At 33.8% G+C, this 27,271-nt stretch overlaps 3 protein-coding genes across 4 annotated transcripts; 2 read left to right on the forward strand and 1 right to left on the reverse strand.

Annotated features, from left to right (window-relative positions):
• Nucleotides 1-519: 519 nt before the first annotated feature.
• On the forward strand, nucleotides 520-6,635 carry LOC115702861 (protein NUCLEOLAR COMPLEX ASSOCIATED 4). The gene is made up of 15 exons (XM_030630308.2): nucleotides 520-1,001; nucleotides 1,080-1,172; nucleotides 1,259-1,332; nucleotides 1,457-1,518; nucleotides 1,600-1,630; nucleotides 1,791-1,891; nucleotides 2,450-2,523; nucleotides 2,678-2,779; nucleotides 3,115-3,173; nucleotides 3,315-3,489; nucleotides 3,724-3,897; nucleotides 4,970-5,126; nucleotides 5,272-5,329; nucleotides 5,438-5,543; nucleotides 5,903-6,635. Exons 1-15 carry the CDS (start codon nucleotides 642-644, stop codon nucleotides 6,038-6,040), a joined length of 1,764 nt encoding a protein of 587 aa, XP_030486168.2. The 5' UTR covers nucleotides 520-641; the 3' UTR covers nucleotides 6,041-6,635.
• On the reverse strand, nucleotides 6,318-9,221 carry LOC115702862 (probable protein phosphatase 2C 27). Of its 2 annotated transcripts, none has more exons than XM_030630309.2 (5): nucleotides 8,713-9,221; nucleotides 7,814-8,214; nucleotides 7,526-7,720; nucleotides 7,227-7,432; nucleotides 6,318-7,129 (listed from the first exon to the last, which is right to left on the reverse strand). In XM_030630309.2, the coding sequence occupies exons 2-5, from the start codon at nucleotides 8,015-8,017 to the stop codon at nucleotides 6,571-6,573; spliced, it is 1,164 nt and encodes a 387-aa protein (XP_030486169.2). In that variant the 5' UTR covers nucleotides 8,018-8,214; nucleotides 8,713-9,221; the 3' UTR covers nucleotides 6,318-6,570. The 2 variants fall into 2 exon arrangements, with proteins under 2 accessions (XP_030486169.2, XP_060962876.1); XM_061106893.1 differs by having other exon boundaries at nucleotides 8,708-8,851.
• Nucleotides 9,222-21,013: 11,792 nt separating this feature from the next.
• On the forward strand, nucleotides 21,014-25,011 carry LOC115702870 (glutamate receptor 3.2). The gene is made up of 6 exons (XM_030630320.2): nucleotides 21,014-21,871; nucleotides 21,964-23,306; nucleotides 23,393-23,670; nucleotides 23,766-23,797; nucleotides 23,883-24,277; nucleotides 24,365-25,011. Exons 1-6 carry the CDS (start codon nucleotides 21,601-21,603, stop codon nucleotides 24,815-24,817), a joined length of 2,772 nt encoding a protein of 923 aa, XP_030486180.2. The 5' UTR covers nucleotides 21,014-21,600; the 3' UTR covers nucleotides 24,818-25,011.
• Nucleotides 25,012-27,271: the final 2,260 nt, after the last annotated feature.

Raw genomic sequence — 27,271 nt, forward strand, 5'->3', positions numbered from 1 at the left:
GAGGCATGACTCATGAGCACGACTCAATACGAAAAAATACATACTTAGGCACGACACGACATAACACGAAAAAAATATAGTCTTAGACATAACACGACACGATAAATCTGAAAGCACGACACGTAAGCACAAATAAATTAGTTTGAAAGCATAACACATTAAAATATCCAATAATTTACTAAGACATATATTTGTAATAAAAAATAATATTTATAAATATCATTAATGTAATGTAATATTATGCACAAATATTATAGATGTTAAGAATTCATATCTCACTAAAAGCATTTTTGTTTATTTTTACCTCTCTTAAGAATAAAAATTATACCCTTTCACTTTAAATGTTGACAAATCTGTAATAATTTCGATATTTTTTTCTTAAAAAAATAAGTTTGATAATTGATTACCCAAAAAAAAAAAAGGTAAAAAAAGTAAAAAGAGACAAAAGTTGAGGAAAAAATAAAAATCATATTTATTAAGAAAAAAAAAAATTGGAGAAAAAAGAATAAAAACGACACGTCGTTTAGAATTAAACGACATGATGTGTATACTAATAAAAACTTTTCAGTATTGTATCAAAAAACCTAACTATATTCTCTAAACCATTCCCGCCGAGCTTGACCAGAGCTGAGAAATCAACAATGGCTTCCGTTGTCTCCAAAAAGCGAAAGAAGAACACCACTTCCCTTTCACACCTCAAAACCCTAGGCCACGACCTCCTCACCTCCAGAGCTCACATCAACAATCTCCCCACACTCCTCTCCTTCGTCTCTTCCTCTTCGCCTCCTCAGTATGTACTCGAAGCTCTCCTCTCACTCCAAGCTTTCTTCACTTCTGTTCTCCCCGACCTCCCTTCATCTTCCAAAAAGCCTTCCTCTCGCGCCGTTTCACAGGACGACCCAGAGTTTATTTACAGAACGTGGCTCAAAGCTAAATTCGATGAATTCGTTAAATCTCTCATCGACGTCTTGGTTTCGCCCCAATCCGAAGAAACTATCAAGGTTTCTTTTTGTTTTAAGTTTATTTGATTGTAATTTTATGAATGTTTGTCGATTTATTGGGATGATTTTTATGTATAGGAATTGGTATTGGATACATTAATGGAGTTTGTGAAGCTGGGAAATGGTGGAAGGTTTAATTCTGCTATATACCACAAGCTTGTACATAGCATTGTAAGTACTTACACTATTTTCCTGTGTTTTGGGTTAAATGTGTGTCTAAATTAGTATAATTTGTTGTTATTTTCTTTAATAATCAGGTTCACTCTGCCACCCCTGTCACTTTCTTGTTGGACTTGCTTGTTTCGAAATATTTCAAGTACATTGATATCAGGTATGCACACTTAATCACATTCTCATCCAACTTCAACCACTTGTTTGTCTTGCCTGTATGTTCATCGGTTTTAAATGTTATTTTGAAATAGACATAGTTCCTACAATTAATTTATTTGCTATAGGTACTTTACATACATTATCGTGGAAAAGATTTGTAGAACTTTGGAGGAGAAAAGCGTGTCAGGTACCATAGGCATTCTTGTGTTTTGTGTTTATGGATTCATATAATCTTCTTAATGACATATAGTTTCCCTGCTGTGTACAGATGGCGACAATGAGAGTCAATCTAAAGAAAGGTTTGTCACTTACCATGTGATTTTTTTTTGTTAGTGACTAGCTCTTAAAATAGTTGAGCCTAAAATATGTTTAGATCTCGATATGTATATATATACTTTGGTTTGTTTCTGGGGCTTCTCTTCATCATGTGATGTATATAGTGCTTTGATCTACTTGCAGTACAGAGAACCTAATTCACAATGTACATTACATTTTATCTCACATACCCGCACTAGAAGGCTCAGCTGACAAAGCTGACTATGAGATGTGGAGTGGATCAGGTGATTGCTTCTTGTAAATAGTTAATTATTTCTTGCTTTTCTAGTGTTTGGAATGAGTCTTTTTATTCTTTTAGTAGGCTCAATGTAAAGAGTGATTGATATGTAGAAAAGATGATGATTAAGCAATCATTGCAGGGTGTTTTCCTTTTTCTACTGTCTTTTCTGTCTATGGAAATTAAGTCCAGATCGATTGTTCAACTGAGTTTTGTTATAATAATAAATCTTTTATCATAGCGCTGGCTACAAAAGCACATAAAGTGTGTCAGTGGCATCTGAAACAGTGGATTTCTTCTCTTTGATTGTTTCATATCTTTTTAAGTGAATATTGTAAGATAGTAATTATTTCTGGATGCTTTACATTATAATACTTTCTTCCTACATCCTTTGCTTTCGGTGTGATGAAGCTTAATTAAAGATTGATGAAAATCAGTAATATTCATTTCCAGCCCTCTATTATTGTTCTGAGAAAATCCATTGATGGAGATTTATTGGACCTCTTTCCCTTTCGCTTCTCTCTCTTTCTGATGCACACTATATTTTGATTATTTGTCTAAACAGGTGAACCTGAAAATGTCTCTGGGAAGCTAAAAGGGGAAGATAAAAAGAAGAAGAGCGACCAGAATAATTCCAAGGTAAAATATAAGCTGGATTGTTTAATGTGTCATTGCTGAAAGTTCCTGTCAAATTGTTGATACGTGGACCTTTTCCTTGCATGTTCATTCTGTTTCTCGTTTTACTGAGATCAAACTTCAGTACTAGCTATGTTGTTTTCTTAAATATGTGCAGATATTGACAGCATCCAATAGTGCCAAGAAGATGAAGCCAAAATTTACTAAAGCATGGCTTTCATTTCTTAGGTTGCCACTTCCACTTGATGTATACAAAGAAGTAAGATTATACTAGAATTTCCCTAATGTTTGTCTCCTTAAACATAAGTTTATCATCTTTGTAATTGAAATTTGTAAAATTCTGCCGGTGATTTATTTAAAGTTATGTTCATAAATGTTTTTCTTATAGTAGTAATAGGATATATTTTGTGGTTGGTTTGGATGGTTAACCTTTAATTTAAGGCTACAGCTTTGTTCTTTTATAAAGGAATGGGGCTTTATATTTACAAAAACATGACTATTTTGTACGTGGTGTTTTTGGTTTGAAGCAGAAGAATAGTTTCTAAAGCTGTTTGATATTTTTGTTTTTGATGAAACTGCCTTGTTGGTGTTCAGGTTCTGGCCAGTCTCCACACGGCAGTTATTCCTTACCTATCCAATCCTGTTATCTTATGGTAACTCTTGTTTATTTTCATTTAATTATGCAAATGCCTTTCCAATTACTAGGGTAAATTTTCACAGTTGGGATTGTGTTTTAACATTTTATATTACTTCATTAGTTTGATCTTACTTATTGGCTGACTTTATGCATGCAGTGACTTTTTGACGACATCATATGACATTGGAGGTGTTATTAGTGTAATGGCTCTCAGTAGTCTCTTCATCCTTATGACACAGCATGGTTTAGAATATCCCAACTTCTACGAAAAACTATATGCCCTACTGGTGCCTTCAATCTTCATGGCCAAACATAGATCAAAATTTTTCCAGGTAATGCTAATTATAATTAGTTCAGCACTTATGCCACTTGAGGGTTGAGGCCAGCTCAAGTAATTGGGTGGGTGAATGTGTTAGTGACTGAGTTTCAAATTTCTTAATGTATCTTATATCATAAAAGGGGAGGAGAAAACGAGAGTTCAGCACTATTACTCATGTCAAGGTTTACTGTCTATGTGTTAATATTTATACTTGGTGTATCTCAATGTATTCTAATTTCATCTGCAGCTTCTTGATTCTTGCTTAAAGTCGCCACTTCTTCCTGCATATTTAGCTGCTGCTTTTGCTAAGAAACTGAGTCGACTGTCGATTTCTGTGCCTCCTTCAGGAGCATTGGTTATTATAGCACTAATCCATAATCTTCTGCGAAGACACCCTTCAATAAACTGTTTGGTTCACCGGGTACCTATCAAATCCTACCTTTTTACTTTTCTATTTTGGCACTTCAATTCTGTTCAAGATTAAGAATGCAAATGAGTTTGGTTGACTAAATTGGTACATAGATGTGTTTCTGTATGTGTGACAAGCACACTATTTAACTTATTTGATAGGATCACTCGTTAGTTTTCTCCTCTGAATGTGGTTTAGTTTAGTGCATTGCAACACAAGATTTTCATGTTAGGAAGTTTATTGCATGATTTGATAATTAATTATATTTTTAAGCATTCAAATTCTTAGTCGTAATGTAAAGGTTACAAGTTTAGTTAGGAATATTTCATGTTTGGGCAAGTGGTTGAGTGGGTGTGTGAGTGGTGGGGCCCAAGTCTCTTTAATTGATCTGGATATCCCATGTTTAATATTTAGTTACTTAAGAAAGTTCAGCTAAAGTGGAATTTTTAACGAGCAGAACTAATAGATTTATTTGCCCAACAATTGTATATGAATTAAGTGGTAATTAGGGGATCTTTGCGGCGAAATTCTCTTAACATTTACAATTGTTACACATATGATCCTAATTAAAAAAAATGGTGGCAAAAGTACTTTATCTTACGATTTTGTTGCAGTTGTGCCCTTTTTTGGCTGTTAAGTGCCAATTAAGTCCGTTAAGTGCCAGAAACACATGGTGACATATTTCTTTAGCTTATTTAATATGTGGTTTAATTATATGGCGCCACGTGTTTCTGAGTTGACACTTAACGGCTAAAAAGGGTACGACTGTAACAAAATCGTAAAATAAGGTACTTTTGTCGTTACTTTTTTTGATTAGGGTCATATGTGTAACAATTGTAAATATTAAGAGGATTTCGCCTCAAATATCCCTGGTAACTACTTGCAGCAAATTTGTTGTAGTTATTCAATATGAATACTTAATGTTGACTCTCTTAACTTTGATAAATATCATTATTTACCGTCCTTTTCTGTTTCCCTGTGGGGGCGTGGAGTGTTGAGCATCTTGATGTATGAGTTGCTTTACTTTTGCCCCTCTTTATATTCTACTGCATCTTGTAACAATTTAATATCTAATACTTTTTAGGTTGATGAAGAGGCTAGTAAAGGAGATTCAGAAGCAGATAAAAAGGTTTCTGAAAATTCTGAGGACCCCATAAACAGTGCAGACGTGTCGAATAAAAAACTCTGCATTGATCATTTTAAAAATGAAGAAAGTGATCCCAAAAAGTCAAAAGCCATGAGTGAGTGGCTGAACTTTGTGTATTATTGTGTTGGTCATTCAACGTCATGTGAAAATATAATTATGCGCATCTGTATATGAAGTGTCTAAATTAGTGGGTCAATTACTTACAAAAGTTCTGTATATGATGATGACTTATGGAACAGGAAGTTCACTTTGGGAAATTGATACTCTTCGCCACCATTACTGTCCCGCTGTTTCAAGGTACTTGCTTCAGTAATAATAACCAGGCTCTTTCGTGCTTAACCCTTAATTATTATTATTATTATATATCCGTTATGTTTCTAACCCTTTATTGTCCTCTTTCTTTAGATTTGTTTTGTCACTTGAGAATGATCTGACGGTCAGAGCCAAAACAACTGAACTTTCTATCGAAGATTTTAGCTCAGGTTCATATGCAACAATTTTTGCGGACGAGGTAGTTCTAACATCAGTCTCTCTTTCTCTGTCTTTTGAATATGTTATCATCACTTGCTTACTTTTACTCCCAAAACAACTTCTGTTCGGGTCCCTTCTGGGTACCTCCATAGCAATTGCTATAGTTTTCTGGTCCCCAAATATTATAGGGTTAGGCGGAGATCTTAGTTCCAAAAGAAACTGTTCAGGTTTTTCACTATTAACTAATTTGATGACTTATAGACCTTCTTCCCATGTAGAACAAGTTTATATTTGTTTGTTTCACCAACTTTTGTCAAAAGAGGATTAGAACTTTCATAATCCCCTCTGGTAAATAGGTTTTTGTCAGAATTTCTGATCTGATTTAAAATTATATTACAGATTAGACGAAGGGTAAAACAAGTTCCACTGGCATTCTACAAAGCACCTCCCACCTCTTTGTTCTCAGACACTGACTTTGCTGGCTGGACTTTCAAACACGAAGAGGATAATACTTCACCGAAACGGCCTCGATTATGAATCTACACAATTACACTCTCAAGTAAAAACATGCTCTTTAGTTGAGCAATTTCGAGTTTGAGCTTTTGCATTTTTGCTCTTACCTCCTTTTGGAGATGTCATTTTATATTTATTGGCCTCTGCAACAAATTTTGACCTTTCTTCTTTGTCTTCCTCCATAGCTTTAGGCATTGCAAACTGTACCTCATATAGTATGACAATGACTTCATAGTAAAGATTAGTTAAAAAGTTAAATTTAAAGTTTTTGGCATTTTAAAGTTCTATAGTACAAATTAGATGAATTCAAGCCTCAAATTGAATAGTAGTTTCAAAATAATATAAACGTATGACCCAATCTATTTATGTACATGAGAGAGATAATAATAACAAAATGCTACCGTACTACAAAAGTAAAATTTCCCAAGAAATAAAGACATGATCTTATAAATGAAACTGATTTCCCTTAAAAAAGAAAGAAAAAAGAAAGAAAAAATGGAACTGATTTAGTGATTGTTCATTGCCATTCAGAGATTATAAGTCATAAGCTCTGTTTATACACCACTATCTAAGGCCTCCTGAAGAAGGTTCAAACCTTCTGCTGATATGCTCCTACTGAACTTGAATTTCGGGAATTCAAGCCGAGGTGGCGGGTCGGGAGAGAAACAAATAATGACGACAGTCAGATTGTCGCAAGAGTTTCGCTTCAAGGCCTCCCTGACCAACTCTCTTGAACATCTTTCGGGATCATTGTGAAGCATCAACTCTTTCCTTGCCATTGTAACTGCACACTGGCTACTCATCACATCCCACAAGCCATCACAGCCTATAATTAAAAACTCATCTTCCTCACTTAGAATTGTCTCCTGAAGTTCCGGTTCTGCACTTAAGGGACACGACGAGCCTTTGGTACCTTTCATGTGCCAGTCCCCAAGAGCCCTTGCTACAGATAGTTGGCCATTAAGGTAGCCATCATAAACAACCCCACCTAGCTTTTCAATTCTTGATCTTTCAGAGATGCTATTGGGTTTATGATCATTTGACAACTCGACCGCCCTTCCTCGTTTCCCCAACACAGCTCGACAATCTCCAGCATTGGCAATCAACAATGTCCTGGTAGAAGAAATTTCCATGAGTTAACTCATTTGTAAGACATGATAAATCTTTTCAACTAGAAGCAAAAAATAACATTCACTTTCAAAGTTCAGACCTTCCAAATATAAGGGCAGTCAGAGCGGTAGTACCCGAGGATCGATCAAGAGAGCCATCATCAGCAAAAGCGTGGTCAGCATTGAGGAAAGCGCTCTTAATAGCCTTCTCCACACAGAACGGAAAATCAATGTCCTCGATTATAAACCTTAGAATGTTCTCTCTGATGAATGAAGCTGCATCTGTACCACCATGGCCATCAAATACCTGTAACAGGAAAAACCAATGTTCAGTTTACAAAAGGCTTCTGTATGATTTGAACATGTTTATATTTGGGATAGAAGAAATCAAATCACAAACCCCATAGAAAGCTCCAGGAGAAGGGAAGTTTTCTGTTGCACCTAGATGTTCAAGAAGATTGTCAATACATATGTGTTCATCCTCCATATATGGTTTTGATCCAATCTCTGAACAGCTTCCAGAACGAAAAATCGGTACAAATGTTGAGTTAGAATCTGATGGCAGCCTAGAGCTAACAATCCCACCATCACATTCCTAAAGAAAGCACACCAATCAGTAATAAATCAAGCATATCAATGAACAATTCATATAACAATATTATTGTTGAAAGTAGAGACTTTGACTCACCACTTCAGTAGCATGAGCCAACTGAGCAGAGCTTACAGAATGCCGAATTGACGACACATGGCGAGGTGGTTTTCCAATATTTGGAGATTCTTTTAAGAACTCCTGAATTTCAGACTTGTCATCTCTCATCACAGTAACATTCACCTTTCTATAACTTCTATCAACTAAAGAAAGTGGAGTTGGGCAATCAGTCCCTGCGGACATATTAGTTTCCAAAACATGAACCCTCAAATTGACTAAAATTGGCCAACATCCAAACCAATCTTCTTCAATTTCTCCTTGATTATCAGCTTAAAACTTTAAGATCTTGGGAAAGAGACACTCCAGATACAACCCCAAAATACTTCTAATATTAGTACTTGTTGTTCACTGTCTTTTTCAGGAAACTAATATTGTGAGTCCTGCATAAACATATTGAACCAAATCTCAAGTCATTTATGGCTTACATGCTGGTCCTAAAATCATGACAAACATGTTGAGCAAAAAGATCAAGCAATCTAATAAACCACTTTATCCCTAAATTGCCCCTACAAAGATCATATCATCTCCACTAATAACACCAAGAAAACATGAACAAAAAAAACTACCCACTTTAAGATTCAAACAACCCACATCACAAAACTGAAAATTTCTCCCAAAACCCAAATCAAGTTAGCAAATTTACACCAAATTTTACTTAAAGGGAACCTCTACACAATCAAAGCTAGCAAATATACATGAATCAAAACCAAACAAATTGTAAACTACGCATACAAATCATAGAACAACAACCCCAAAAAAATATAAACATAAATAGTAACAATTCCCACCCCACTTAATCTAAAAAGCATCTACCTCAAACAAAATCCACAAAAAAAAAAAAAAACCCAACTGGGTAATAATTAATATACTTGCCGTACAATTATGGTAAGTCTCTTGTGAGATAAATTGAAAAGGAGAGGAGCAAAACCCAGAAGCCCACAAAGCTTTCGGACAAGAAAAAAAGAGCTTTTTTTTTTGGTGATAAATGCTCAACTATTGTTTTATTGAACAAAGTCCCATCTGAGTTTTTGTTGACAAAGGATCTGTCATAGTGGTTTTTTTTTTTTTTTGTCAACCGGTAATTTCAGGTAATCCGGTTACATTATGGTTCTGTCTATAGTAAATTACCGACACGTGGCAAATTTGGAGTGGACAGTTCTTGCTTCTAACCTGATAAGGAAGGTTGTCGTGTTTCAACAATTGCGGCTGCGTTAATCCTGGCCGTTGGATTATAACAAAAACCATTAAGAGAGGGAAAAGGAAAATAATGGAAGGAATCGTTGACGATCGTTGACTGTGCCGATGACGGTGACGAGTTCAACGACGAGATGGAGCGCGTGAGGCTACGTGTTACCTCTTGGTACAATCATCCATAACTCACCAACTTCTTTCACTCTTTCTTCTCCACACGGTGCCTTAAAATGTCAGTTACCGGTTACCGGTGACTTGGGCTTTGGACCTGAATCTATTCTCTGGGCCCAATTCATTTGGGCTTTCTAATGGGCCCCCGTCTATCAGAATATATTTTGTGATAGTTCCTAAAGGTACTCTAACATTTTCACTAATATTATACTGTTGTTGATATAATTAAGTATCCGTTTCATATAACTTATTATAAGATACCACTTATAAAATATATTAGATACTACTGGTGCCTAATGATAATACTCTAATACCTGTAATTGGTATGACTAGTCCTGCTCCAGTTCATAATCGGTCTTTTTTGTAGCGCTTTCGACCGGAAGAAAGCTTTCAATGAAGAAAGGGGAAAAGGGATTGTCTTTCTATTACAGTTGTTTCTTTTTTCTTTGCCCTAGTTCTTTAATAGGCGATTATGATTCCTCCATACATCATTATCAGAGGGCAAAGTGACTAGCGGGCCTACGAGTAGACCTACTCAAAAACTATACACGGACCTACTCGCTCTCTTAGAAGCTGTCTTTGATTAAAGCTCACTTGGAACTTGCTTATTTGAAACCCTGTCCCTCTGAAACGAAACTCACATTGCATCTTAGATGACAGGGCCCCGTGCATGGTGTCAGCGAATAGCACCCAACGGAGTTTAGTATTATATAAGTAGCAGGCCGTCAAAAACAAGGGATAAAGAAAGGTTGCAATGGTCAGATAACAACAATTTAGTCTTTTTTTTTTTCATAATCGTGTATGTTATAATTATTTAGGACTGCTTATAAATTTTTAAAAATTTATAAATAGTTTATAATATCGAAAATAAAATTTATATATTTCGTTACATGCGCGACTGATTTTTTAATACGCGTAGTTAGTAAGTATTTAAATTTTATTTTTAGTACTGTAAATTATTCAGAATTTTTAAAAATTTACAAGTGACCTTAAATAACTACGTATGTGATTATAAAAAAATAGACTAAAAAATAGATAAATAATTTAACAAAATAACCCTTCAAGAGGGCCTCCTACAAACATTTCCAATACTAATATCAGCTCAGATTGTTTAAGTCAATGGCTCAACATTTTCTTATCCAAAAATAATAGTAATGATATTTTTAATAAATTAAATAAGAAAGTCAATATAAATGATGTAAACACTCTAGCCAAACTTGAAAAAAAGAAAGAAAAAGAAAGTATATAACAGATTGTCACCAAGAGAAAACTTTTGGACATTAATTATAATTAATAATTAACAGATAAGCCAAATCAGATCAAAATAGACTTTCCCTTGACATTTGTTTTAAAAAGAAAAATGTGTTTTTCAGTTATAGTCCTCAAATTCTCTCACTCTCTCCTAATTTTGTAAAAACTTTCAGCTTTCTATTTATATATATTTACATTATTAAAATAAATACAAAAATTAATTATAACACAATTACATGATAAAATTTTCAGTTTTAATTTTACCCCCAAATATCAAACGAGTAAAGATAAGATGATACTCTCCACCCTGACGAGATTTAATTTGACTCGAAGACCTCGAGTTTATTTAAAGTAACCTTTTCTAATTCTCTTTATTTAGTTTTTGGCTTAAAACAATAATTTAGTCTATCAAAATAAATTGGGTTGTATTTTTCATGATCTAATTATTCTATTATCTAATTTTTTGAGAACATCTTTATCTCATGTTGGGTTGTACTCTATTCGATTAAACTTGTACACAGTACACTCCAATTAATTTGTAAAGTGTGTGAGAGAACATTATCATATTAACATATTTTTCATATTAACATATTTTTGTCTATGCTATATATGTATATATATCAAAGAATTAAACTATTTTCTCCTTAAAATAATAATACTTATATTAAAAAAGAAAAATGCTAAAAATATTAATATTGTCATTAGTTCAATTAAATACTGAAACTCGTATAATTTATTGTAATAATTTTTAAGAGTAATACAAGTCAATCGCAAAACGATATATTTAGAGATGTTGTGCCTAATAACAATGTTTATTACAAAAATCCTACTATTTTCAACAACTAAATTATGGGCATTTGGGTTATTAAAAAGAAGAAAAGAAAAAAAAGTCTTCTGTTTTCAATAAATTGGTTGATGTTTGTTTGTGCATAGTGAATAGAATATTATTCCATTCCCAAGATTTCTAGAAAGGCAACACCTTAATAAAGTACAAACTTATAGGAAATTGGTGTGGTCCAAAGTCCAAACCAACCCATGCAAGAGTTCAAATTAAGCACATTATTTTTGTTACACTTTCTTCTTCAACACAGTTAATTAATTGTCCTTACATTGAAAGAATAGGGTTCTAAATAGGTGGCATATGCTGTGGAGTGGCAGCTGAATTAAACCAATAACAAAAATAAAAAAACATGCATTCTGTGTTTTTCTCATGCTCCAAGTCCAAGGTTAGACTTTTATTACAAAGATTTTTTTAGGGAATGTCTATTGTTCTACTAGGTCCCTTCACTTGTGCTTTTCAAGACCAATGATGTTGTTGTAAAATTCTTGTTGAGTATTGATATGGGGTAGTAAAGTGCTTAATATCACCATGCGGTGACGTTTCATAATTAGTTAGCGGTTTTTTATAATGTTTAATGAAGTAAAATAAGTGAGATCCAATATAGAATTTTCCCAATAGTGATATTACATTTCATAAGATGTTAGGCACCTCTTAGCAATTATCATTCTGTCAATTTTTAAAAAATGAGCATCGCTAGGAAGTACTAATGTACCTACCATTACTAGGAGGTGCATACTCTATAAGTGGTTAGCAATTTTCTATAATATTTAATAAAATAAAATAAATGGGACTCAATATTAAATTGAACCAATAACAATATTACACATTATAAGGATAGTATGCACCATTTTAGCATTTTTCTTAAAAAATTTAGTATGATGTTCAATGAATGTGTTTATAGGATGGAAATATAGGGTGTGACATAAAAATTTAGCAAGAAATATAATTATATTTTTAAAACAAAATAAATATTAATACATACAAATATTAGTTATGTAAATTATATTCAAAATTTTATGTTATTTTTCACTTTTTTTAAAACTTGATGTATAGAATTTAATTTTTTTTAAAAAAATATTATTTACTTTTCTGTTTATGATAATTTTATAGTCCTTACTCTTTTCATATTTTCTCAAACTTAATGGATCTAAGTAATGTATATATATTTTTATTTTCTTTTGTGTTTTTTTTTTAATCTCTCACCTTTTTGTTTTCATTTTTCTTAAAAAAAATCTCATTTTTTACTCTATTTTAATAGTCTTAAAAAATATTTTTTAAGTCTTCTGTATATTTTTTTACCACTTTTTCTTTTCCTCTAGTGTTTTTTTTTTTTCAATTTTATTTACTTATTTTTTTTTTTTAGTTTTTCTTCTTATATATTTATTAGTAAATATGTAATAGTGTAGAAGACTATAAGAATATACATATGATATTAATCTTTTTTTTGTGCTATTATTCATTTTTTATAAATTTTTGTTAGTTTTTATTCATATTATTTTTTTTCTAAATTTTTCTTATTAGTAGATAATAGTGAAAAAAATTACATGAGTTTACATTTAGACATGATAGCTGATGACTTTAGATTCAATAATCGAATTACACTATGTTCTTGTTTAAATATAATTTTTTTTAACTATTATTTAAATATAATTAATAAAAATAAAATATATAATTACACAACTCGTATAACAAAAACCCAAACATATAATTTGCCACAACATAAACTATGTAACTTATAGAAGACTTATATATATATATATATACTAGTTGAATGTTACGTGCCGAGGCACGTATTGTTAGTTTTATTTGGGGTTTTGGTCTTGTTTTATTTAGTTTTTTTTAGCATAGTATTGTAATGTAAATTTAAATTTATAAAAACTGTGTAAAATGATATTATCATATGAACGATTGTACTTGTAAAGACAAACCGAGTATTTAATAAATAAAACATAATGTTTTATAAAAGAAATGTTAAGTATATATTTATTAATAAATAAACAGGACATTAATCTTAATATGGATACTCCTAATATACACAACCTCTAACTCATTCTAACACCAATTTAAGCTTGATTGTTGTCCAAAATCAATGCTTGTAATTGTCCATATATATAGGCTATAGGAGAATTACTCTGATGAAAAGATCACACCATAGAGAATGAACACAATAATTGATGTTCTTCCAAACTACAAAAATCAGCCACACTCTTGAGAGGTCTATAGCTACATAGAGAATTTATAGTACAAAAAAATAAGATGAATCAAATGTGTGGATATAATTATATATATATAAATACATATCGAATCAGAGAAAGAAACACCACAATAAGAAATGGGGAACCTCTTGAGGAGAAAAAAACTTCACAAGAATAATGAAAATGCCATAACAAATGTTGTTGAACTTGCTACCTATAAAAATTAGGACTTGGTTAACTTAGAATCAAAAGTAGTGGTCTTTATTCTTAGGGGCTAGGTAGGCCGCCTAAGTAGTTAAAATTACAGGCCAAAATGATTTAACACGTGTAATATAAAGTTTATGTACTAAAATGAGAGTTGTGTAATAGATTAGTTTAGTGACAAAGTAGTACATGTGAAATGATGTCAATCTCGAGAAGAACTGGATTATGAAATGAGCCCGACTCGAAGTCCACCAATAGTACCTAGTAAGAGGCAACAAAGAGCATAAAATGCAAGATGAGGTGCACTTCATTCATGGAAGCCTCACAGATTCTCTTCCTGTATTATGTGTATAATTTTAGTGCTTCATATCCAAACAGTGATAGTTATCATCTCTGTATGTGTGGTTGTTACCTATAATGTAACAATAAAAGTACCCAATACCATGTTCTGTAGACTTCAAATCATTTTGCAATCAACAAGATTGTGATGTACACTACTAAAAAACCTCAAATTCCGTCGCTTTACACTGTCGGCAAAATTCCCGATACCATAAAACCGTCGCCTATACGAGCGTCGCGAATACTCGGGTAAAATAGACGATGGTTTTAAACCGTCGAGAAAAATACTATAGTACCAGCTTTTAAACCGTGGCCTATAGTTTAGGCTACATTTTAAAACCGTGGGCTAAAGTAGAGCCACGCTTAAAACCTGCCGCCTATGTTGTTATAGGCACGCTTTTAAACCGTCGCTACAAATAGAAATTTTCAGCTCACTTATAAATTTCATATTTTTTAATGGCAGCTTCTCGCCCGTCATTGGTTTGCAAATAAAAAAGAAAAAAAAAAAAAATATTTTTTTCCTTGCAATAATTAATTTTTACTAATTTATATATTGTCACAATTAGTTAGAATAAAGTATAAACATAAATTAAAAATGAACAAAAACTGAAATATATACAAACTACGTACTCAAACTTACTTTATATGAAAGTAATTGGTTATAGTGTAAAGTATAAACAAAAATAAAAACTGATCATCGTAATAGCCATTGTCGCACTGCTTGTGTTCAGACGAATTCAATCTACTGATCACGCAGAAAATTCATCTCATGTGAGTACGGATTACTCTTACCCTGCAAAACAAAGAAAATTACACATCTTATCTTAAAATTAAATTAATTTTCTCAAATAAATTCCTAGAACCCATAATATATATGTAACATGGTTTACAAAATATCAATTTTGGTGGGCAGGTGTGACTTCTTTTCCTAAATGAGAAAACTACTAAATCATTACACATCCTTACTCGTACTGTAAAGAAAACCACTTTCATTAGTAAACGTAAACACACTATCAAAGCACCCTAATATAATGAAAGCCAATACTTATATAACTTGTGTTCTTAATGAAAGCCAATACTTGTATAACTTGTATAACTTTGACACAGCAAGATATATTACAACAAATCATTCACATTCATTGCAAAGTGCTATGTGATTCAGTGATTGAATACTGTCCACATATTCTCTTACCAACTCTATATCTCATAGAGCTTCATCAAGGGAAAACTACCCTTGTCTCATGTGATTGTATTGCTTGAGATGTTGCATGAATTGAGTTAAAAGACAGCAAGAAAGATGGCCTCAAAAAATCGCAACAAAGAAATCCAAATTATCATTTAGTAACAAAAAAAATAAAAATCTTATAACTAAACAATAAAAATAATATACAGGTATAACTTAATTATAAAATTTATTGTGACTGAAATTATATTGTAATTATTTTTACTCATACTTTATATTTTTTAGGAAGAATTTTAGTGTCTTTGAGAAGTTGAAAACATTCTCCACTATTATACATAGCTATGGATTTTTAACAGAGATGAATCAAGCATAGCCAAAAGGTTGCCTTATTAACTTCATGAAGATAACACATTGACTATAAACTACACATTCTCTTGGAAAGAGTTACAGTCAAACAAATGACGAGGATTGAATGTTACATCTCTATCAACAAACAATATGCCCTTTTCAACTCCCAAACTTTCACAAAACACACAAGACCGATTCCCCTTATCAACTTGAATCTATTCCTTAATCTAGAAAGAACCTTTTATCTTTCCTTAAAGAAAATGTTGCCCATTCATTTCATGCATATATATACATCACAACACATAATCCCATCTTAATAATAAAAAAAAATAATAATAACAAATCGAATACAATGTTCTTGTTATCGAGCTCTGGGCAAGGTCCAGAACCGGTGGTGATCAAGGTCGAGCTTAATATCCTCGTTGTCTTTGTTTTCTATTTTCAATGATATCGCTTTCGCTTCATTCACATTTAAATCGAGAAAAAAGAAATACATATAAACAAAAAATATAGCAAAGAGATGAGAAAGAACCCGATGGCCACTCTCAATGTTTTATAGAGACATTTCGCTAATGTCTATGATCCGCAACATGTATTTTAATGAGCAATTTAATCGAATAGAAGAAACACAACCAAAATGTCTCGGCTACAATTTCAAATTTTTTTGCCGATGAGAATGTCTAAAATTTATTGTTTAATGAACACTACCGTAAAATTATCTATGAAATAGATGGTAAGAACCTTGCCACCATCATCTGTACCGTAAGCAAAGAAGACTTCGAAGTTGCAAGCAATCCGCAAGAACAGGATTATGATTCCATGTGTAAGAATTAATGAGATCGGATCACATAAAAATAAAATTCACAAATCTAGCTCATTTTTTTCCTCCGAAATTAATAGTGTAAGAGAATGAACTTAATGTCTACCGATTTATCTCATCCTTATTATATTCATAAGTCTCCAACGGCTTCAGAAAAGGCCCGCAAAATAAATTACCTACAAACTTAATAAACAAAACATACTTTGTTAAAATAAAAGAAACAATACTATTATATATCACAAATTCCGCATAAAGATAAACGATATATGTTAATGTGAACAAACAAGATACCAATAGAAAAACGTATAATACCAAAACCAAGAGCAAGAATGGTTACTGCATGGACATCAAAGCTCTTGACTTCACTTCCCGAGGAAACATAAATGATGTTTTCATTTCCTATATCAAATGTGTGATTAATACCAATTAGAAACTACCAATGAGAAAATAATAAGCCCACCAGAATTTCCCAGAAATAATCAATAATCTTGAGAAGAATATTATGTTGTATTATACATACATAAGATATAAATATATGAGTTATATGAGATCCAAATACATACATTTTGTTTCAATTTTCGCATAAATTAACCACATATGAGCTAAAATGGTTCTCCATAAAAATGTCATAATTATGATATGAAAATAAAACTACCCAGTTCCGAGAATTACTACATACACAAAAAATTAAAAGTAGAAGTAGTTTCCAATACTTTCTCACAGGAAAGGAATCAATGAAGACACCCACAATCAAATCTCAAGCGAAACATATACTCGTACCGTACCAGACTTAAACAAATGGATGAGATCGCTTCGTTCCCCACTTCCATGGTGTTCACCACATCTTTGCACCGCATATCAAATCAGCACACACAACCATCTTCTGATACATGAATATATATAGAAATTGATAAATAATTCGGACATAAAATATACCGTAGATAGGGGCTCCTGGGAGAGAGAAAGAGAGAGGGAAACCAGAGATAGGGGGCTCGAGAGAAAGAAGAGAGAAAGAGTTATGGGTTTTGAAGCTCTCTCTCTCTACTCTGTTGATTTTGTTTCTCTCTCTAGCTTCTGAGAAAAGCTTCTCTCACTAAGTGGGGTTTTGAAGGAGACTCGGGCAGAGAATAAGATGAGTCGATTTCAAAATGCCACAGTTTTTGGATTCTTTCGATCAGAAAGTAGCGATTAAGAATGAGATTGAGACCGGGTAGCGCGAGAGGAAGACCATCGACGGAGTGTGGTGAAGAGATTGGGCAGAGGCCAGTGGTGATGCAATTTCTCATTTGAGTGTTAAAAAATTAAAAATTGAAAATCCATTCTAAATGAGAAATTCATTTATCAATTTCAATTTCTATTTCAGGAGATGGAGAAAAAGAGCAATTTTAGGAGGCGATTTCAAAGAGGAGGTTAACGTCCTGGATAAAATATTGTGTGCGGGCAATCAATTTACAGAACTGATTGAGCTATTCTTCAGGAGGTTTCAATTGAGACGCTCACGTTACCCTTCCGTTTACGTTCCGTCTATTTTCAAAATAAAAAAAAAATCGTTAAACCAAGAATCGTTAAACCAAGAATTGCCGTTAGATAGGCACTTTTAATATATAAAGATATATATATATATATTAAATTCAAAACCAATTAGGCTTTAGTTCTAAATGAGATCATTTGGGGATTGTGCAAGGGAAATCTTTTGAAGGAGTATTTGATTGTCTTTTATTTATTTATTATTATTATTATTTATTGTTTTACTACTTGTATTGATGAGATGTAGCAAGTTAGGCTTTCTTGTTGGTGGTTTGATTGTGAATTGGAGTTGCTTATTATTTCTTGGGCTTTTGTTATAAGATGATGCAAATACCTCTAATTCAAGTGAATAAGTTTTTGGTGTTATTTTTTTTATGTTGAACAAATTACAGCATACCATATGTAATAAAATTATCCAATATTAAATAAATAAATAAATAAATAACATCTCATATGCAGAGTTGGAAAGACTTTAATAATTGATGATTTATAATATAAAACTTAAGTGCAGTGATGTCATGATAGGTAAGTAGAAAATATATAGGTGTCAAAAGATAAAAAAAAATGGAGCTCTCTTTTGGTCCACTTTGAGTTAGTGCTCTGAAATTTTAGAGCTTAGAGCATCGAGCAAATATTTTTAGAATACCAACTATCAACCACTAAGGTTTTAATATATGAAAATTTTGATGGGACTACGAGATTAATTGTATGTATATTATATTGAACATGGAGTATTGATGTTAAGTAACAGTAGTGTCTAGCAGTACTTAAAGGGGCTTAGCTCCAGATCTCTCATGCTTGTAGAAATGAATGGGTCAAACTACTCTTTCATCCAAGAATGCTTAACTGAAACACCAATAAATTTTTATAGAAGTGAATAGTGTGTTGTGCAAAGCGTTGTTTGGTGACAAGACTTATTCAACTCACTGCTTTCACTTGCTTTTGAGTCTACAGACCCAGAGCTAGGCGTTGATTGGGTAAAAGTATAAGTAGTTTTAGTGCGCTTTATAATTAGTTAGCGATATTTTTTTTAAAAAATTTATTATATTAAATTATATGAGATCCGATACTTAATTCTACCAATATTAATTAAACACTTTGAACGTTATTAAGCATTGTTGGTACATTTTATGTGTCTAAATTGATGGATGAGACTTCCTTAAAAGAATTTGTGTCTCATAAAAGTTCCCAATTTTACATTCAATACGTTTTGGTTTTTGTTTTTTTTTTTGGACCACCATATTTCAATAATGCATATACTATAGACATTTGTAACAATTTGGTGTCTTAGTCTTGGAATACTACAAAAACACATGGTCCAAAGTTTTCATTGCTTTAAGTTTAAAGCTAAGCCATTTGGGATCTACACAACTCATGGGGACAAAATCTTGAAAGAAGGTTAAAAGCTAAGCCAATAATGACAAGAATAAACATACCCAAGTGAATTTTTTTTTCTAAAAAAAATTTCCACCTTTGGTTCACAAAAATGAACTTTGCAATGGAGAGTCCATTTATAAAGGTCATTCCATTGAAGAGTTCCATATTTATTTGGTTTGACTTGAAGAAAAGTGTCTACTTTTTCCTTTGGAATTATAATTCTATTTTTAAAGGAATATTTGTCACAATCTTCAACTATTTTAGAATAAGATTTTCATTTTAAAACGGTTAAATAAAAGAAAATTATTGGATTACTCTTCTTATTTAGTAGTATTTTTTCATTATATAGATAAAGCTTTCTTAAAAGTAATAATATTTTTATCCACACATAAAAAAAAAATTATCTTATAAATTATTTATATTTTAAAATTTATAGTTTGAGTTGCTCCAGTAATTTTTACGTAGGTTGATATGTGAATTTTAATTGCGATTTAAGTTGCTCTGTTAGTTGTTATATGAATTTAAAATACTTTATAATTTAAAAAACAACTTCTAAAGAAGTCAAAAAGGTTAAATGTATAAAAATTAAATTTTCCATTTAAAAGAAGAAAGAAAGAAACATAAAAACATATTTAAGTGCAAATTACTCTTCCTTGCATATAAATCAATAATAGTACTACTTTTTATTTTGTGTATCTCAAATTATTTTGTTTGGGCATTTTTCTTCTACTAAAAATAAAATATTAACTGTCATTACCTAACCACATATCATTCCACATTCTATATATTGTGTTTTGTGAGCCTCTCACTCACATCAATTGTTTTACTACCACTCATTTATTTTTCGAAATAATAATACCGTATCAAGAAAAAGGATATGGCCTCCATCCACCATAGGTGATATAGAGTACTACTTCTACTAAATACTTTGCCCTAGTTTCTCACCATTGTCCCCCACTATCTATCCTTGGAAGCTTCAACTATTCCATTAAAGAGAGAAGAACTCATTACCCTCCTTAAGTTTTTAAGTGGAAAACCAACAAATCAAGTTAATTCTAAAGTCAAATCATCATCATCATCATATATATTGTTAGGATCTATCTCCATATTACTAACAAAATAAATTTATAATAGACCATAAGAAAAAAATTATTTTAGGTCCTTATTTTTAAAAAAATTAGTAAAAAAACATATAAATTTAAGAGAGAATTTTCTTTTTGGGGTTTCTAGAGCTGGCCTGTAATATGGTATGATATTTCTCGCTTTAAACCTAACTCCTTACAGATTTTTGTGATTTTTTTGGGTACCTTCGCAAAAAAGAAACTTTATTGTACACCTAACAATCCTCTCCTCAATTACATATCTAAATCTTATTTTCAACTCCCTTAGAAAATTACAAATCCTTTGATCAACGAATTTATTTTTGGGCACTTTCCCATAAAGTATCAAAAAATACCTCGTTACAATAAAAATAGTGTTCATCCTTACATAATTATTTTATTTTTAAGCTGTAAGACTTTAATTGTACACCAAATATTTATATATATATATTTATCTAATGAGCATTCTTTATTAGCAGCGAAATTAGTAAGACTTTTGCTGACGTATCGCGTTGCGATTAATGGCAATACTCCCTAAAAACTATTATATTAAATTATATGGGACCCGATACTTAATTGTACCAATAGCGATATTGACACATAGGAAGGTGCTAGGCACCACTGGTGCCCTTTAGCATTTCTGTTATATAATTCTCTTCTTGTGACTCTGAAGCCATATATTTTTATATAAATTATTTTCCTTTCTTTTGAGTATGGCACTTGTTTGAGTTAATTCATTCTTTCTTCTTTCTCTCTCTCTCTTCTTTTAAGAATGAGTGGCAAGCGTGTCTCAGAGCTTTTCCTCTTCTTATTTGAAGAGTGTTTATATAAGCATGTGAAAAGACACCATTGGAGTAGAGAATAGAAGGTTACCTAGATTTTACATTTTCTTCCAATTATTATATATGTTAGAACATTTTGTTATTGAACTTGCTTTAATGGGGTTCTTTTTATTATTATTATTAATTTGGTAAGATACATGTTTGAGGTTTTGTCTAGTTGTCTAGCTATCACTTACATCTTTCTATTTGATTCCTTAGAATCTTCAGAATTGGTATGTTTCTTTCTTCTTTTGGCAAAACAACAACACCATCATTCTTAAATGTTATATATATATATGCCTTTCGTATCGAAGCTCTTATGCTTTTTTCTCTTTTGGGCTTGTTAAGATTACTAAACTTGGAAGAAAAACTCCTAAATTAATGGTCAGAAGCTCACCATGAATTTAACTTTTCTCCTCTTAATATTATTCATTCTATGCTTCTGGGCACAATGCTTAAATGGAGCCTCATCATCATCATCATCAAGACCTGCAGAAGTGAATGTTGGAGCTATTTTCACATTAAAAACAATCAATGGTAGAGTCTCAAAGATTGCTATTAAGGCAGCAGAACATGATGTGAACTCAGATAAGAGTGTTCTTGGTGGGACTAAATTGTCTATCTCTTTTCATGATTCCAACTTCAGTGGATTTCTTGGCATTGTTGGTGGTATAATAAAGACTCTTCCTTTTTTTTTTTTGTTTTTAACTTTTTGTTGGGTAATGACATTATTTAATGTTTCTTTTATTTATTTATTGCAGCACTTAGATATATGGGGTCTGATACTGTTGCTATAATTGGTCCACAAAATGCTGTAATGGCCCATGTACTTTCACATCTTGCAAATGAGCTTCATATTCCATTATTGTCTTTTACAGCTCTTGATCCTAACCTATCACCTATACAGTACCCTTATTTTGTTCAAACTGCACCTAATGACTTATTCCAGATGGCTGCCATTGCAGACATGGTTAGTTATTTCGGTTGGTCTGATGTCATTGCAATTTTCACTGATGATGATCAAAGTAGAAATGGGGTAACTGCATTGGGTGATAAACTTGCTGAAAAGCTTTGTAAAATCTCCTACAAAGCAGCACTTCCACCTGATCCAAAAGCAACTAGAATTGATGTTGAGAAACAGTTGGTACAGATTCGTATGATGGAGAGTAGAGTGATTGTCTTACACACATTTTCTTATTCGGGTAAGCTTGTTTTCGAAGTGGCAAAAGAGCTTGGAATGATGGAATCAGGTTATGTTTGGATAGCTTCAACTTGGTTATCTACTGTTTTGGATTCACTTTCACCACTTCCATCTAATACTGTTAAATCTATTCAAGGAGCTCTCACACTTCGTCCACATACACCTGATTCAGACAAGAAAAGCGCCTTCATTGCTCGGTGGAACCAGTTGAGTAATGGCTCTATTGGGTTGAACCCTTATGGTTTGTATGCCTATGATACAGTTTGGATTATTGCTAGAGCTTTGAAAAGGCTTTTGGATCAAGGGGGTAACATTTCATTCTCTAGTAACACAAACTTAAAAAGTCACTCAAAAGGGACTTTGAATCTTGGTGCATTGAGCAATTTTGATGGTGGGGAAAATCTACTCAACAACATATTACAAACCAGAATGATAGGCCTAACTGGATCACTAGGATTCAATCTAGACAGATTCCCAAGGAGACCTTCTTTTGACATTATTAATGTAATTGGTAATGGATACAAACAGATTGGATATTGGTCTAACTATTCTGGTCTCTCTGTTGATTCCCCAGAGGTACTTTATACCAAGGCACCAAACAAGTCCTTTGCACACCAACATTTGGACAGTGTAGAATGGCCAGGAGGAACAAGGATCACACCTCGCGGATGGGTTTTTCGGGACAATGGGAGGAAACTGAGAATTGGTGTTCCAAAGAGAGTTAGTTATAAGAACTTTGTATCACAAATAAATGGTACTGATATGGTTCATGGATACTGCATTGATGTGTTTCGCGCTGCTATAAGGCAACTTCCCTATCCAGTTCCTTATAAGTTTATTCTATTTGGAGATGGTCATAAGAATCCAAGCTATTCAGAGCTTGTTAACATGGTTTCATCTGGTGTAAGTGATAAAAAAAAAAGACTTGAAATTGTATATGATGAACTAAAGAGTGTTCCTACTGATTTTTAAGCCTTGTAAATCTGCAGGTTTTTGATGCTGCTGTAGGTGACATTACCATTGTCACAAACAGAACAAAGATTGTGGATTTCACTCAGCCTTATATAGAATCAGGGTTACTTGTGGTGACACCAGTCAGGAAGTTGAACTCAATTGCTTGGGCATTCTTGAGACCATTTACACCACTCATGTGGGCTGTCACAACAGTTTTTTTCTTTTTTGTTGGTGCAGTGGTTTGGGTACTTGAACATAGAATAAATGATGAGTTTAGAGGGCCACCAAAGAAACAGATTATCACAATGATATGGTTAGTACTTCTGTCTTTTCAATTTAAGCTATCTTAAACAGAATACTTTGAATTCTCATTCTCATCTTCAGTTGTGGTTACTTTATGGCTTGCAGGTTTAGTCTCTCTACTATGTTTTTTGCACATAGTAAGTCTCTCTACTATGTTTTGAATTCACTTTCCACAATAGAGTACCAACCAACTATGTCATATATCTTCACAAAAACTTTCAGGAGAAAACACAATGAGCACTCTTGGCCGGTTTGTGATGCTTATCTGGCTTTTCGTCGTTCTGATCATAACCTCGAGCTATACTGCTAACCTGACATCAATTCTCACAGTACAACACTTATCATCTCCCATAACTGGAATTGATACATTGGTAACAAGCAATCAACCAGTAGGATTTCAAGTAGGATCATTCGCCGAAAACTACTTAAGGGAAGAACTCAACATCCCACAATCTAGACTTGTTGCTCTTGGCTCACCTCAAGAATATGCTATGGCACTTGAGAATGGAACTGTGGCTGCTGTCATCGACGAAAGACCATACATTGAGCTCTTCCTTTCAGAGCATTGTATGTTCGCAATTCGTGGCCAAGAATTCACCAAAAGTGGCTGGGGATTTGTGAGCATTTCAAACACAAAAAATCCATTTTTGTTATGTCATGCTGCAACTGATTTTAATTTTTTCTCACTCTTTTTCTTGTTGTAGGCATTTCCAAAAGACTCACCATTAGCCATTGACATGTCAACAGCCATGTTAACTCTCTCAGAGAATGGAGATCTCCAAAAGATTCATTCAAAATGGTTAGCTAAAAAGGCTTGTAATGCACAAATATCAGACTTTCAATCAGAACAGCTTCCATTACAAAGCTTTTGGGGACTATTTGTGATCTCTGGCATTGTGTGTTGTGTCTCTATTTCAATCTACTGTTACAAAGTTATACGCCAATTCAAACTGAGTTTCCCTCGTGTGAATGACCCTTCTGGACATGGAAGCTCTCGTTCTGAACGTGTCATGCATTTCTTAGCATTCATTGATGAGAAAGAGGAAGACCAGTCAAGTGTAAAGACATTGAAAAGAAAAAGAAGTAATGATCTTTATGAAAGTAGTAATGGGATAGAAGATGAGTCAAGGCATAATGGTAGAACTTGGCCTCAGTAGCTAATTGCTGTGATAGTATAGAACTAATTGTTTTAACAAGTTTGATCTAGTTTTACTATTAACAAAAAATCATATTAGGAGGAAAAGTGTTAGAGAGTCTCCGTTGATAATGTTGTGAGAGATTAATACTATTTATAAGATGCATAAATTACTTTTTTTTTATTGTTAATTAATTTTGAGATGAAATTTGTGCATTTTTTGTCCTCATGTTGGATTTTTTTGCTGTATTAAGGGTTGGATTCAGATATACACTTAATTTTAAGCTAATTAGGATTTTTGCTTCCTGAACTTTGACATGTATCAAATCATGCTTCTTAAACTGTTAAGGTTGTTAAAAATGCCCCTGAACTATTGAGATTGTAGGATTTAAGGACTTTTGTCCAATTTTAGTAAAAAATTATGAAAATTCAGGGGCCATGATTTAGTACATGTCAAAATTCGATGAGCATGATTTGGTAGATATCAAAGTCTGGGGAACATGATTTAGTACATAAACAATCACAAATAGTAAAATTGAATGAATTTAGACAAAAGTATTTAAATTTAACAATCTCAATAGTTTATGAGGCATTTTTAACGACCTTAAAAGTTCAGGAGCATAATTTAATACATGTCAAAATTCAAGGTATAATTTAGTTTATGTTAACATTCGAGAGAGATTATTTAGTAGATATTAAAGTTTGAGAAGTATAATTTAGTATAAAAACAATCACATAATGTAACATCCCCGCTTCAAGCCTCCATTGGGCCCATACACCCACGGACTAATGGCTCTTATACACGAGTACGCCACTCTGGCTGCTTCCTGGATTGATGACTGACCCTACAGACCAACACGAGTGTTTTCAGCGTGCTTTGTCCTCACTCACACGCATCCAGGGAAATCTTCCCAGGAGGTCACCCATCCTTGAAATTGCTCCATGGTCAAGCACGCTTAACTGTGGAGTTCTTTCGTGATGGGCTACCGAAAAACAAGATGCACCTTGTTGATATAGGTAGTACCAATCAATCCATTAAAGCTCTATTCAACTGTGTAGTCCCATACCTACACAGTCTCAGAATCATCCCAACGACCTTCCCAAGGCGATGTGGGATCGCACAGCCTTACCGGTATTTCCCTTACGGATCACGGGACCTCTTGATCGTCCACAATCACCCCACTTCTGAGGTTCGACGTCCTCGTCGACCACACTTCCTACTGGCCGGGCTCCGATACCATTTGTAACATCCCCGACTTCAAACTTCCACGGGCCACTTACACCCACGGAATAATGGCTCTTATACACGAGTCACGTCAGCTCGCTTCTTCTGGATTGATGACTGACCCTACAAACCAACACGAGTATTTTCAGCGTACTTTGTCGTCACTCACACGCATCCTGGGAAAACTTCCCAGGAGGTCACCCATCCTCAAATGATGCTCCATGGTCGAGCACGGCTTAATCGTGGAGTTCTTTCGTGACGGGCTACCGAAAACAAGATGCTGCCTTGTTGATATAGGTAGTACCAATCAATCCATTAAAGCTCTATTCAACCTTGTGTAGTCCATACCTACACGCTCTCGTAATCATCCCACTTGACCTTCCCTGGGCGATGTGGGATTGCACGCCTTACCGGTATTTCCCCTTACGGATCACGGGACCTCGATCGTCTGATCACCCCCTACAGGTTCGACGTCCTCGTCGACCACACTTCCGCCGGGTCAAGGCTCGATACCATTTGTAACGTCCCCGCCTGCCCTCCATCGGGTCCTTACACCCACGGAATGAATGGCTCTTATACACGAGTACGCCACTCCGCCGCTTTCGGATCGATGATCGACCCTACGGACCAACACGAGTGTTTCCGGCGTGCTTTGTCCTCATTTTCGCACGCTTCCCGGGAAAACTTCCCGGGAGGTCACCCATCCCGAAATCGCTCCCGTGCCGCACGCTTAACTCGGAGTTCTTTCGTGACGGGCTACCGAAAAACAAGATGCACACTTGTTGATATGGGTAGTACACCAATCAATCCATTTAAGCCTTCTTCATTGTGTAGTCCCATACCTACGGTACGAATCATCCCACTCGACCTTCCCTGGGCGGCGTGGGATTGCACGAGCTTACCGGTATTTTCTCCCTTACGGATCACGGGACATCGATCGTCACAATCACCCTTACGGGTCCGACGTCCTCGTCGACCACACTCCGCCGGGTCGAGGCTGCGATACCTTTTGTAACGTCCCCGACTTCAAGCCTCCATCGGGCCCATACACCCACGGACTAATGTGCTCTTATACACGAGTACGCCACCCCGCTGCTTCCTGGATTGATCGACCTGCGGACCAACACGAGTGTTTTCGGCGTGCTTTGTCCTCACTCACACGCATCCAGGGGAAATCTTCCCCAGAGGTCACCCATCCTTGAAATTGCTCCATGGTCGAAGCACGACAGCGTAGTTCTTTCGTGACGGGCT

Source organism: Cannabis sativa, chromosome X (assembly GCF_029168945.1).
Source record: "Cannabis sativa cultivar Pink pepper isolate KNU-18-1 chromosome X, ASM2916894v1, whole genome shotgun sequence".
Classification (NCBI taxonomy): domain Eukaryota; kingdom Viridiplantae; phylum Streptophyta; class Magnoliopsida; order Rosales; family Cannabaceae; genus Cannabis; species Cannabis sativa.